The sequence below is a fragment of the Gorilla gorilla genome, chromosome 18, assembly GCF_029281585.2.
Source record: "Gorilla gorilla gorilla isolate KB3781 chromosome 18, NHGRI_mGorGor1-v2.1_pri, whole genome shotgun sequence".
In the NCBI taxonomy this organism is placed as follows: domain Eukaryota; kingdom Metazoa; phylum Chordata; class Mammalia; order Primates; family Hominidae; genus Gorilla; species Gorilla gorilla.
Genome location: NC_073242.2, coordinates 96,593,083 through 96,607,578, shown reverse-complemented (window position 1 = coordinate 96,607,578; position 14,496 = coordinate 96,593,083). Strand labels below are relative to the sequence as shown.

The window sequence follows — 14,496 nt, the reverse complement described above, 5'->3', positions numbered from 1 at the left end:
AGTTGGCCCCCTCTCCACTTTCACAGCAGTGGGAGGGATGAAACAGCCGACTCAGCCTGGGCCAAGCATTGGCAGAGGCCCCAGAGCCAGGCATCAGCTTTCAGTCTGCGAACGGGCTACCGAGGCAAGTCATTTTGGGTTCTGGCTCAGAATACAGAAAACGCAGGGCCAGGCAGAACCTTAGAGAGTAGCTCATCCAGGCTGGGCGCGGTGGCTCACGCCTGTAATCCCAGCACTTTGGGAGGCTGAGGCGGGTGGATCATGAGTTCAGGAGTTCAAGACCAGCCTGACCAACATAGTGATACCCTGTCTCGATTAAAAATACAAAAATTGGCTGGGCATGGTGGTGCGTGCCTGTAGTCCCAGCTACTCAGGAGACTGAGGCAGGAGAATCGCTTGAATCCAGGAGTTGGAGGTTGCTGTGAGCCGAGATCACGCCACTGCACTCCAGTGTGGGCAACAGACACTCTGTCTCAAAAAAAAAAAAAAAAAAAAAAGAGAGTAGCTCATCTGACTCCGTAATTTTATAGCTGAGGAAACATCCAGAGAGGTGGAGGGGCTTCTGCAGACTAGAGGCCAGACCATGCCTCTTGCCTCCCAGGCCAGGCTCTTTCTAGCAAGCCCCAGCATTGACTTCCAAAACTGGGACTGGCTGACCGGTGATAGGGCTTGGCACCCAACACTAGCCTGTGGTGGGAGCAGGGCATCCCTCAGTAAAGGGGCCTCCTCTTTGATGTCCTCCCATCTGTTCCACATCCCTAGTCGGGGAAGGGGAGCCTCTCTGGTCCTGAGGATGCCTGGGCGTTTCCAGATCATCTCACTGAGGCTCTGGGTGTTTTGACAGAGCTATTCCCAAGCCAAGGCTTTCGGGCTACCTCTCCTTCCTTCCTTGCTGTGAAAATGGGGCTAGATGGGACTTTAGGGCCTACCCAGGAGAGGGTGGCTCCCAAAGGGGCTAGAAAAGGTATAGAAGGGCCAGTTCCCAAATGCCTGCTTTCCTGACCCAGATCACAAGACAAAGCAGCACCATTGTTTATCCTCTTATCCCACAGTCTATTGGGGGATGCTCCTGCCCAGGTGGCCCCACATCCCTTAAGCCCAGCTTTCCTTGGGGACAGGGGTGTAGCGGAATAGTATGGCTTGAGACAGGGATGTCAGGTGGGAATCGGCAGGCAGCAGGTGGGCACCTGGCCACAGCAGAGCCTTGCCTCGCAGCGCGGCTCCTCCTGACCCAGCTGACCGCGTCTCCTTGAGTGGCCCAGGGAAGAGCTTCAGGGACCTTCAGGCAGATCCTCCCACCAGCAAATGTTAAGAGGTAGAATGCAAAGCGTTTAATGAAAAAATAATGCAGAGGAACAATTCCTCTAGCCCTGGAAAATTCGTTTGAATTGCAAGCTTAAAATGAACATAATAGGAGTGAAACCCAAATCCTCTGGCTTTCACCAAAACAGCCTCACAGGGAAGCAAATTTAACTGTGTTCCAAATTGGGCCAGGCTCCCACTATTCCACTGCAGGTGACAGTACCATCCAATGGTAGAGGGCCCAGCGGCTTCTCCATTCCTGTGACTGGCAGTATGGCTTGGAAGAACACACAGAGAATGGCTGAGCCCCAAAACCCCACGTCATAGGAGTAAAGCCGCCTCTTCTCGAAATGCCGTTATGAAGCCCGAGGGAATTTAAGGCCCACTCAGGGCTGGGAGGACCCTAAGACCAAACGGGTCTAGCAGAATCTGGCACATGACAGCCATTGCCCAGCAATGCCACTGCCCCTCCCCTAACAGCCTCCTTGTGGTTGAAAGCTTTGGATACCCTTGCTAGCAAAATCAGGTTAGACAAAGGAGAGGTTAGGATCAGAGGGACAGAGCCTTGAAAACCTGCTCTGTATGGCTGGGAGAACTCCCAACCTGAGAGTGGCTCTGCCCCTCCCTCTGGACATAGAACCTCCCTGAGGACCAGTCTCCATCCCAGACCTGTCTTGCTTTCTGGTGGTAGTGCCAGGCCTAGGGTGTGGGATTCTGCTCCACGTGTTTTCTGCTTGTTTCAAGGGTCCTCCGCTTTCCATGTTGAGTCCAGTTTGTCCTGAGCTCTTTGGCTCTCTCCTTAGCATCGCAACCCCTACCCATGCCCTGTAGACCAAGTGCCATACAGGGAAAAATCAGAAACAGATGACTTCCCCAGGAGTGGCCAGCAAACCTAGCAGGTGCCTGGCCTGGGGCAGGGTCGGTCACTTTCAATGACAATGGAAAATGGGGTGGAGGGTGGCACACACTGGGCCAGGCTCTTTGTTCCCCTTAGGAGGTGTCCTGAGTGGATTCTGGGGCTGGCACCATCAGGTGTTCATGGAGGAGGCAGGAAGGGCTGGAGTGGAGGAAAGCAGTGCATTATTCCTCCCTGCCCCCTGGTGTGTCCATTAGGTTGGCCTGTGCACTGGGCTGAGACCCTGAAATATAACAACTCAGGGATGCAAGGCCTCTGGCTGATGCTCCCCTACCTGGGAGACAAAGACAGGCCCAGGAAAGAGGCAGCGGGGGTGCAGGGAGGCTGCTCTTACTGACATTTCCACAGAGCACAAGCTTGCTCTAGCTCCCTCAGAGCCTTGCAGCTCAAAGAAACTTCTGGCTCCTCTGTACAAGCTGCTTTTGGGAAGCCACTTAAAATCCAGAAGTCTGTGGATTTATAACTTAGAAACTTGTGACTGTCATGTCTTATTAGTATGGTGGTGGCTCTCCTTCCCTGCACAGCATGGAATCAGGGGTACAAGTAAGTTATCTAATCCTTCCACCTGTCTCTCTCTCTGATGTGGCCCTGAAGGTGAAGAGAAGAACCATGTGGCATTAGGTTGAAAATCCTTCACCTTCTACACACTCTCTGGCAACATTAGCACGCTGGGAGGCCACTGAAGCAGAAACATACCTAGAACCACTTACATCATCTTTCCCCATTGATTTTTTAAATGCCCAATCAGGATTAAAAGTACAGGGCACCTGCATGTAAACTGGATGCTGAGCCCAAAGCTAACATATTCAGAAGCAGCATATCTAGTCCGGCCTGCCTCTGCCTCTTCTTTGGGCTGCCTAGCTCCCCTTTGGTACCCCCCTACTTCACACATGATCAACCCATTCTCTTCTTCTCTTCTCCTGCTTCTTCTTCTTTCTTCTTCTTCTTTTTTTTTTTTTTTTTTTTGGAGACAGGGTTTTGCTCTGTTGCCCAGGCTGGAGTGCAGTGGTGCAATCATAGCTCACTGCAGCCTTGAACTCTTGGGCTCAAGTGATCCTCATGCCTCAACCTCCCTAGTAATTGGGCCCACAGGCATGCACCACTGAGCCTTAACTTTTAAAATTTTTTTTGTAGAGACGGAGTCTCACTATGTTGCCCAGGCTGGTCTCAAGCAATCCTCCCACCTCGATCTCCCTAAGTACTGGGATTACAGGTGTGAGCCCCTGTGCCTGGTCCTGAGAAAGCTTCTCAAACACAGTCTGTCACTCCTCTGCCTTCCCAATCTAAAATCTTCAAAGAGCGGTGCAACCTTGCTCCTGCTTACCTCCTCTCAGCCCCTTAGCTCCCTGAAGAAACCACATCCCTTTCCATTTCCCGGCCTTCGCACATGCTGCTGCTCTCTGCAGCTTCTTCCCATTGCTCTTGCCCTCAGCCACATGCTTTGCCTAGTAACCTCTTCATGTCTCCCCCTTCATGAAAGATCACTTGCTCTGGGGACATTCTCATGACATTACACCTCTTCCATGTCCAACACTTCTATCCCTGCCCCACTATCCCCCTGTGGTGTTCCAGACTCTTCTGTGTACTCTTGGCCTGGGAGGCTCTGCATCCCGTCTACCTGCTACCGTTCTTACTCATTCTGCAGCATCCATTCAAACAAGCCTCACTGACACCTCCAATCCTACAGTGGCCATTACTCACTCTTTCTCTCTCTTCAGGGCATCTTTAGGCTTTTGTTTAGATCTATTTAGTACCAATTCGAAGCTTTGGGCCCCATCACATGAGTTTGCTTTTTTCCCTGACTAAACTGTTGGCTGCTCCAGGGCAGACACCAGGTGTTGTCAGCTTTTCACCATGGCGGGAGGTAATCAAACCCTGTTTGATGAATCTGGCGGATGTTCTTTTTTAACTTTCTACCACACAGTTTCAAATGACACAGGGGAAAAATGTCTAGTGTTTTTTTCCCTTTCAACATTTTCAGCCAAATGTCCCTATGCAATGTCTATACAATAGCTGGGACCAAGTGCCAACTATTTCTGTGGGCAGAAGGAAAGAATGACTCAATAGGGGGAGATAAATAGAGATATAAAAAGAAGGACCAATACAATCTAATCAGAATACATTTCTTTCTTAAGCTTTGTGAGTACATACCACCATACTGGTGGCAATGGCGGTGAGAGCCTCTGTGGACCAGGGAAGCTGTGGTGTGAGTTCCATGCTAGCTCTATAAGCCAGGCTCTGGGGCAGCATCCAAGACACTCTGTATTAGATACTGACCAGTGTCATGTGCCACTGGTGAGGAAGACAACGTGCTTTTCCCAAAGGGCGATGATCTCCCCAGATGATGACCCTTCTCAGGAGGCAGGAGCGCTTTCCCGGAATAACCTTTTGGTTCCTTATTCAGCTGCTGCAGCAGATACTCATTAGTTACCACCAGGGATCTGAGGCCCAAGGGAAAAAGGCAGTCATGAAATCATAAAAGCAAGAGAGATACCATGCAGACCCAAAATGTCTCCCAAAGGCAAATGTGAAATGAAGTCACATCTTTAAATAGAAGGAACTGTCCAATTTATGATTGAGTTATTTTAAAAGCAGACTTAAATTTTCTTCATTACAATTCTGTTTGATTATATTCCAGACTTACTGAAGCAATAATACATTTCCCATTTTATATATAGCTAGCGGTTGTTCTGTTCTTTCAAAAACACTTTGATGATGAGGTAAGTAGAAGCCTTGGGTCACTGGCACCTGATCAGGCCTCCAATTTCTACCCCAAATCATAACATCTACTTCTAATCTATCCTGCCACTGCAATTCACTAATGGTGCTAGTCATGGCTGCACTGAACTATGTATTACCATCTAATTTTTTTTTTTCGAGATAGAGTTTCACTTTTGTTGCCCAGGCTAGAGTGCAATGGTGGGATCTTGGCTCACTGCAACCTCTGCCTCCTGGATTCAAGCAATTCTCCTGCCTCAGCCTCCCAAGTAGCTGGGATTACAGGTGTGCACCATCACACTCAGCTAATTTTGTATTTTTAGTAGAGACAAGGTTTCACCATGTTGGTCAGGTTGGTCTTAAACTCCTGACCTCAAGTGATCCACCTGTCTCAGCCTCCCAAAGTGTGGATTACAGGCTCGAGCCACTGCACCTGGCCTGTATTACCATCCACACACTGGCAAAAAGAAAAAAATGTATGCACGATACTATTCATTATAGCACTATTTTTAATGGCAAAATATGTTAAACTAAATGTCCATCAATAGAAGACTAATTAAATAAGTGGTATATCATCCACACAACTGAGCACTATGCAGCTAGAAAAAGGAATGAGAACTAACTCTATACACCACTATGAATGCATTTTCAAGATGAAATGTTAAAGCAACACTGAGTCTTCTTATGTAATAATTAGGGAATACAAATATACACCCACACCTACAATAGAAGGATGGTGGGAGGGAAGGAAAGGACAGCAAAGACAGGAAAGGAAGCTGGATTTTTCTGGATTTATCTTATTTTATAGAGTTGACATTGGGACTGTGTAAATGTTTTACATAATTATGAAAACAAGATTAAATCAAAGTTATTTTTAAAATTCCCTAAGAATCAAGGGCAAAATAAAACAAATGAACCTGTATGGTTTCAGAAGGATTATTTCTGGTTAATTTAAAAGAGAGTATTTTGACTGTATGTCACTAAAGCAATATATCCTAATGTTTTCAAAGTGTGGTCCCCAGACCAGTAGCAATAGCATCACCCAGAAGCTAATTAGAAATGCAGATGTTCAGTTCCCAACCCAGACCTGCTGACTCAGAAACTGTGGGATGAGGCCCAGCAATCTGCATTTCAACACATCCTTCGAGTTAATTTGGAGGCATATCCAAGTTTGAGAACTGTATTATGCTACTCTCTTTACTTTTGTAATGTTTGAAATAATTATAATGAAAAGCTTTTCAGACAAATCCAGAATGGTTCTGGGTCTAATCCTCTGAACATAAAGTTAACCAAATGAAAATCAGAAAGTGAAGTAGGAGGCTTGAAGGTTTGGGGATGGAGTGCTTATATTTAAACTGCAGTGAAAGTCCTCGTAAATGTGTATTATCGGCAAGCCAAAATCTCAAGGGCTTCTCTAAATGTAGCCATAGTCTTGAAGTCTCTTCTGATTTTTTTTGCCTTGCCTGTATCCTGGGGGTGCTTTTTTTTTTTTTTTTTGAGACGGAGTCTCGCTCTGTTGAGAGGCTGGAGTGCAATGGCGCGATCTCGGCTTGCTGCTATCTCCGCCTCCCAAGATCAAGTGATCCTCCTGTCTCAGTCTCCCCAGTAGCTGGGACTACAGGCACGTGCCTTAAACTTTAATATGCTTACAAATCACCTGGGGATCTTGCTAAAAATAGATTTTAATACAGTAGGTCTGAGGTGAGGCCCCACTTGTTTAGCAAGCTCCCAGCTAATTTTTGTATTTTTAGTAGAGACGGAGTTTCACCACGTTGGCCAGGATGGTCTCGATCTCTTGACCTCGTGATCCACCTGCCTCGGCCTCCCAAAGTGCTGGGATTACAGGCGTGAGCCACCACACCCAGCCGGGGGTGCTGTTCTTTAAGGACTGATGCTGTTGAGCTCCTCTGAAGGAAACAATGCACTTTGAGTTCTTTATCACTCCCTGCCAAGTGCTCTTGATGTCTTTCGTGACCAATAGCAGGCACTTTCCAGAGGAGCCAGATGGCCGATTTTAGGGGTATGTACTGACCTCCCAAAAAAGTTAGCTGACCCAAACAAAGGTCCCATCAGATCCAGTGAGAAGCTAATTATCGAGGTGTTGCAACCCACCAATGCCAACAAAGACGATTAGTCCCTGATGTGTCCTGGGAAGCAGTAATTTTTATAATCCCTGAGCTAACTGGCCAGATACAGGAGGTTTACACACAGAATGGAGTTCACTTGCAAAGCGCATAGATATTAACTTTCCAAGCAAAACAAAGGAGATAAAAGGAGTAAATATCTGCTTCTAGAAGCAAGCTAGATAGACCCTCTCCTACCTCTGACTTTCATGGAGAATGGCAACTGTCTCCTCCAGCTTTTTCAGCTGGGCAAGCTCCTGGTTCAGGCAAGCCACCTGCATGGTCAGCTGTTGGTTTTTGTGCAGAAGATCATCTACAAAGGGCACAGTAGCCAGGGGTGAAAAGGATTCCAAGCTGCTAGTCTTTGAGCAGAATATAAGTATTCAGATGGACATCTTGAGAACTGGGGGCCCCATGGCACCCAACTTCACACTCCATTTCCTTACTTGGAGATAGGAGATATGGTGGCAAGAATACAGGGTTTGGCAACAGATCTGAGTTAAAATTCAGCCACTTAATATTGCACGTGGGCCGGGCACGGTGGCTCACGCCTGTAATCCCAGCACTTTGGGAGGCTGAGGCAGGTGGATCACAAGGTCAGGAGTTCAGGACCAGCCTGGCCAAGATGGTGAAACCCCGTCTCTCCTAAAAATACGACAATTAGCCGGGTGTGGTGGTGGGCACCTGTAATTCCAGCTGCTCGAGAGGCTGAGGCAGAGAATCGCTTGAACCCAGGAGACGGGATGGAGGTAGCAGTGAGCAGAGATTGTGCCACTGCACTCCAGCCTGGGCAACAGAGACTCCGTCTCAAAAAAAAAAAAAATATTGCACGTGTTGGTTCATTTTTCTGACTTTCATTAGAGCTAATAACCCTGCCCCTTAGCCCTGTTATGAGGATTCAATGAGACACCTACCCTCACTTAGCATAGGCAGTCAATAGATACTGGGTCTCACACCGTATTCTCCATTTTAGTTTGTTTTGTACATCCTTCACTCCCTACGTAGTATGTGAAAACATCTAGAATGGTGTCAGGCACACAGTAATAACTCAATTAATACTTGTAGAAACTGAATTTGTGGCTAAGACACTTATACCTAGCTTCCCCAGTATACTACCATTACCTGCAATAATAAGGAGGTAAAAGAACAGGAACTCCGGTTGTAATGATGCCAATCTTCTATACTTAAACTTTTCTTTTTTTTTTTTTTTTTCTGAGGCAGAGTTTTGCTCTTGTTGCCCAGGCTGGCTGAAGTGCAATGGCGGGATCTCAGCTCACTGCAACCTCCACCTCCTGGGTTCAAGCAATTCTCCTGCTTCAGCCTCCTGAGTAGCTGGGATTATAGGCACGTGCCACCACGCCCTGCTAATTTTTGTATTTTTAGTAGAGACGGGGTTTCACCATGTTTGCCAGGCTGGTCTCAAACTCCTGACCTCAGGTGATCTACCCACCCCAGCCTCCCAAAGTGTTGGGATTACAGGCGTGAGCCACTGTGCCCAGCCTTAAACTTTAATATGCTTACAAATCACCTGGGGATCTTGCTAAAAATAGATTTTAATGCAGTAGGTCTGAGGTGAGGCCCCACTTGTTTAGCAAGCTCCCAGGTGATACTAATGTGGATCACATCTTGAGTAGGAGCATTCTAGAAGGTGGAAAACAAGGCTGCAAAAGCTTGTTTATCACCAGTAAGCCAAAATACTATACTGGGCCTCCTGGCTGAATGAAAGTAAGTATCTAGTGGACAAATACCTACTTTTAATTTCAAAGTAGGTAAGTGGAGACTGATATCTTGATTATTTGGGCCTGTGAGTATCAGATAGTGCTGAGAACTATTTATTTATTTAGTGCTGAGATTTAACAATGGAAATTCAGTGCTTCCACATCAGAACTTTGAAATCAATTTCCTTGTATAAATCCATGTACCCATAATTTGCTTAGGGGTGCTAAGCTAGTCTGTCAAGGGCAAACTTTATCTAACATACTGGCCTAAACTATGCTGATAATGAAGTAGTACAATCAAGATTTAAAAAGGATATTATTTTTCACTTATCACAATGGCAAATTTTGAAAAAATGCCCAGTGTTGGCAGAGGGGAGTGAAAGGGGCGTTCAAATACACTGCTGAGGTGGGAGTAAACTGAAACAATTTTCTTGGGAGTGATTTATGTAACAAAAGCCTCAAAAATATCCCATCCTTTGACTCACTAATTCTACTTCTAGGACTGTCTCCTAGGAAAATAGTCTGAAATGTACACAAAGATTTCTGTACATAGACATTAATAGCAGCATTATTTATAATAGTATAAATATTAAATATTAGGACTCTCAGCTCCATCAAAAGGGAAGAAGGTTAATCTCAGAAAAGCATTTGATTCTAGGGTCTTTTCCTTCACTTCAGGTCTTTCTTTTGAATGTTTAGAAATAATTTAAAATCATTTTATTCTAAATATTATATAACCATTATAAAAACAACTATATAGAGGACAAAATAGATAAATATGGTATATTCTTGTGATATTGTAGAAATGCCTACACTATGAAATTAATAACATTAGGATGTAGAAATCAGGTCTGTGATTACTTGAGGTCAAGAGTAGGGGAAACTGACTACATGAAGGTATGAAGAAACTTTCTAGAAATGTTCTGTATTTTGATTGAGATCAAACTTAAAATGTGTGCATCTAATTATATGTAAATTATTTTTTAAAACCAGGACACAGTTTTATTATTATTATTTTTTGAGAGGGAGTCTTGCTCTGTTGCCTAGGCTGGAGTGCTCAGCTCACTGCAACCTCTGCTTCCTGGGTTCAAGCAATTCTGCTACCTCAGCCTCCCGAGTAGCTGGGATTACAGGGACTTGCCACCACGCCCAGCTAATTTTTGTATTTTTAGTAGAAACAGGGTTTCACCATGTTGGCCAGGCTGGTCTTGAACTCCTGAGCTCAAGTGATCCGCCCACGTTGGCCTCCCAAAGTGCTGGGATTACAGGAATGAGCCACTGCACCCGGCCTACTTTTATTATTATTTTTCTTGAGACAGGGTCTCTCACCCAGGCTGGATTGCAGTGGCATGATCAAGGCTTACTCTAACCTTGAACTGCTGGGCTCAAGTGATCCTTCTGCCTCAGCCTCTTTGGCTCTATAGGTGCACACCACTATGCCTGGCTAATTTCTTATTTTTTGTAGAGACGGGTTCTCACTATGTTTCCCAGACTGGTCTCAAACTCCTGGACTCAGTCAATCCCCCTGCTTTGTCCTCCCAAAGTGCTGTGATTGCAGGTGTGAGCCACTGCACCTGCCCAGCCACAATTGTAAATTTGGAGTTAAAAATATACAGAGAGGTAAGGTAGAAGAAAATATACCAAAAACACTAATGGAAGTTATTGCTGGATCATGGGGTTATATTTTCCTTGTATTTTCCAAACTTTGTATAAAGAACATGTTCTTGGTGTTATAATCACAAAAGCATGTGTCATTCTCAAAATTAATGGCAATAGTAACAACATTTGTACATGCTTTCCACTGACAAGAGCTTCGTCTGGTAACTCAAGCCACCTGCATTACAATTCTCTGAGGCAAGATGATTGTTTCTGTTAACTGCCAGGAAAACTGATGACCAAGTAGGCCAAAGGCAGCCACATGAGCTAGCATGATGAAGGTTACTAAATGGGTCATCTATAAACAAACAGTTGTCTTGAGAGGCCTCATATATCATGGCTTTCCTCAACTTACCATAAGTATGTGACTGTTGCCCACTCACAATTGAGATGGCAGCACCTTCCTCCAACTGTTGAATTTTTTCTGACAAAATGAGGTTTTCCTCCAGCACTCTGACCAGTTTTTGCTTCAAACTTTCCTTTAGATTAGAAAACAAAATACAAATACATTAAGAATCTGACATTCTAGGCTGGGTGCGGTGGCTCACGCCTGTAATCCTAGCACTTCGGGAGGCTGAGGCGGGTGGTTTGCCTGAGCTCAGGAGTTCGAGACCAGCCTGGGCAACACGGTGAAACCCCGTCCCTACTAAAATACAAAAAATTAGCCAGGCATGGTGGTGTGCACCCGTAACCCCAGCTACTCGGGAGGCTGAGACAGGAGAATTGCTTGAACCTGGGAGGCGGAGGTTGCAGTGAGCTGAGAAAGCGCCATTGCACTCCAGCCTGGGCAACAGAGCGAGAATCCGTCTCAAAAAAAAAAAAAAAAAAAAAAGAATCTGACATGCTAAGGTGTGTTTAGAGAACTGAAAGATCTTTTCCTCTATTTAGTGATAAACTGATTGGAAGTCAGCATCTCTTTCTCACTAGAATTTTAATTCATTGGTAAATACAGCTCAAATGCAGTAAACAAATTTATTACATGGACTAGCAAGCTTTCTTATGAGTTATCTACTACTCTTGCAGAACAAACATTTGTCATTTTGATAAATGGCCAGCATTCGTAGTGATCTATCTAAAGTTTCTAGAACTGAACTTGGCATCTGAAAATCCTCTAATGTTAAGAAAAGGTGGCTGAGGCCGGGTGCAGTGGCTCAGGCCTGTAATTGCAGCACTTTGGGAGGCTGAGGCAGGCGGATCACGAAGTCAAGAGATTGAGACCATCCTGGCCAACATGGTGAAACCCTGTCTCTACTAAAAATACAAAAATTAGCTGGGCATGGTGGCGTGTGCCTGTAGTCCTAGCAACTTGGGAGGCTGAGGCAGGAGAATCGCTTGAACCCGGGAGGCGGAGCTTGCAGTGAGCCGAGATCGCACCATTGCACTTCAGCCTGAGTGACAGAACAAGACTCCATCTCAAAAAAAAAGAAGAAAAAAGGCGGCCGGGCGCAGTGGCTCATGCCTGTAATCCCAGCACTTTGGGAGGCTAAGGTGGGTGGATCACCTAAGGTCAGGAGTTTGAGACCACCTCGGCCAACATGGCGAAACCCTGTCTCTACTAGAAATACAAAAATTAGCCGGGCATGGTGGTGGGCACCTGTAATCCCAGCTACTTGGGAGGCTGAGGCAGGGAGAATTGCTTGAACCCGGGGGGCAGAGGTTGCAGTGAGCCGAGATCGTGCCACTGTGCTCGAGGCTGGGTAACAGAGCAAGACTCTGCCTCATGAAAAGAAAAGAAAAGAAAAGAGAAAAGGGAACAAAGCATGGGGATATGAGTTGCTTCTTCCTTTCCTAGAGCCAGCAGGCTGATGCTCTAGAATGGCCCCTAGCCCCTGGTTCAGGGCTCTCAGCTCGCTTAGAAGGGAGGAAAGACAATCCCAGATACATTTGCTGGGGTGAAACCATAACCTTCAAGAACATTATCCTAAACATTTCCACTCTAGAGTTTTTTGGAATTTTTGTTTGTTTCTTCTTATTTCAAGTCTTTCTTTAGAATTTTTGGATTAGGGTTAGGATGAGGGAGTCATCCCTGCAGAACTTCCAAGTTGTCCCTGTCCTAGCAAGTTTTGTATTCCTGCTGTGCCCAGACTTTTGCCATATTTTGGTTAGGTGTTCGCGGTGATGCTGATCATTAAGGCAGAGATGTTGTAGTTCTGCTGCTCTGTCCTTTTCTAAAGGGAGATGAGAGGGGCATACCATGTCATTAGGGACCAGCTGCGCAGCCTCCTTCAGTTCAAGCTCCCTCCTGCAGAACGCTTTCATCGTGTCTTCAGGATGTGAGCAACACCTCGGCTGAGAAGGAGCCGGGACTACCAAAGACAGAAGCAAATCTCGGGCAGGACCTGCCAAAAATTCAGGATGGGCACACAGGCCAATCTTAAAAGCTAAAGCACAGCATTCCTAGTCAGTAACTACCAGCTCTCTGGATCAAATAGGCTAATGTATTATCCCCTTTTTACCAGAACTTAGTAAGTGGCAGAAAGAGGTGTTTTTAAGAGGACAAGAAATTATATCCTACATCCTCTATGGAGAAACAACAGCAGCCCCTTGTGAGTGCATAATTCCTTAGTCATTGATTAGTGGCCCTGGGGATAATTTCCTACAAAATGGGAGCAATAGGTCAACATGAGAAGGAAAATAACTGTGTTAGGGTTTCTTCTTCTGTATGTCCCTTTAGACATTTTTTAAAAAGTTTTTTTAACCCCAAACAACGTTTAAGTTTCTAGTTTTTTTGTTTTTTTCATTTGTTTGTTTGTTTTCCGAGACGGAGTCTTGCTCTGTTGCCCAGGCTGGAGTGCCATGGTGTGATCTCGGCTCACTGCAAACTCCACCTCCTGGGTTCAAGCAGCTCTCCCGCCTCAGCCTCCCCAGTAGCTGGGATTACAGGCACACACCACTACGCCTGGCTAATTTGTGTATTTTTAGTAGGGACGGGGTTTCACCATGTTGGCCAGGCTGGTGTCGAACTCCTGACCTCATGATCCACCCACCTCGGCCTCCCAAAGTGCTGGGATTACAGGCGTTAGTCACCGCATCCAGCCAAGTTTCTAGTTTATATTTAAACTTTTACCACCAACAAAATTTCCTTAATTATTCTTCTATTAAATAGCCAACAAACATGTTAAGGATCAAAAAGAAAATAACAACAAATAAATGCATGAAGCCAACATTTGCAAAACTGTTTTCTCCCATGTTTCTAAAAAACGAACCCCTAAAGGGAGTCCAGGTCATTTACTCATTCGAGTTTTTCAAATCATAGCATTCTAACAGTCATCTCAAAACTCTGATGATCAAACCCAATTTCTGTTGTATTCATTATTGGCACTTTCCCAAGGATCACAAAATCTTTAAAAAAATTAATATAGTCACTAATTTACATATCTGGTTACTCTATATATTACCAAAGACTAGCAAATATTTATAGGAGGAACAAAACAATCATTATAAAACAATTAGAAGAGGTGCTGCTTTTAAAAAATAATGTAGAATATGAGAAAAATGTAGATTTGTTAACTATGATGTTTCTGAGATGTTTCAGGATGTGATGTGATCATGAGAACAACTTTCCTTGCAAGTGAAGCGGGCTAAGTGGCTTTTAGCAGAACACAGAGCAGAGGAAAAGTCCAACTCCTGTCCAAGGACAGAGAATGCATTCACTCACCGAGAAACTTCTTGTTGAGGAGGAGGGAGCCGGAGCCATTCCAGTGCTTATCCACAAGCTCCAGGAGCTGTCTGAGGACAGTGGCCACATGGGGGGTTCTGGCAGAGATGGGGGGACTGTGGTTTCCAGGCAAACCGTGCAAACTACCCAGGTCACTAGAGAGAGGCTCAAGAGAAAAAAAAAGCAAAAACAAACAAACAAAAAACCCAACCATTTGTCATTCTTACACAATAAGGGAAGTAAGAATTTAGACATTTAGACTTTTTTTTTTTTAATTTTTTTTTGGAGACGGAGTCTCGCTGTGTCACCCAGGGTGGAGTGCAGTCGTGCGATCTGGGCTCACTGCAATCTCTGCCTCCCAGGTTCAAGCGATTCTTCTGCCTCAGCCTCCCAAGTAGCTGGGAT

At 45.3% G+C, this 14,496-nt stretch overlaps 1 protein-coding gene across 6 annotated transcripts in view; it reads right to left on the bottom strand.

Moving 5' to 3' along the window:
• Window positions 1–4,325: 4,325 nt before the first annotated feature.
• LRRC36 (leucine rich repeat containing 36) overlaps window positions 4,326–14,496 on the bottom strand; it is a 56,974-nt gene continuing 46,803 nt past the window's right edge. For 3 of the 6 annotated variants that reach the window (XM_004057809.4, XM_055366159.2, XM_063700289.1), the window contains 5 exons: window positions 14,092–14,257; window positions 12,627–12,772; window positions 10,789–10,912; window positions 7,258–7,372; window positions 4,326–4,659 (listed from right to left, as the gene is read on the bottom strand). In XM_004057809.4, coding sequence (XP_004057857.3) covers window positions 4,443–4,659; window positions 7,258–7,372; window positions 10,789–10,912; window positions 12,627–12,772; window positions 14,092–14,257 — 768 coding nt within the window. In that variant the 3' untranslated portion in view covers window positions 4,326–4,442. Of the gene's footprint in view, window positions 4,660–7,257; window positions 7,373–7,912; window positions 8,078–10,788; window positions 10,913–12,626; window positions 12,773–14,091; window positions 14,258–14,496 lie in introns of those variants that run through there. The other 3 variants (XM_031003016.3, XM_019012776.3, XM_063700288.1) reach the window with 3 other exon arrangements.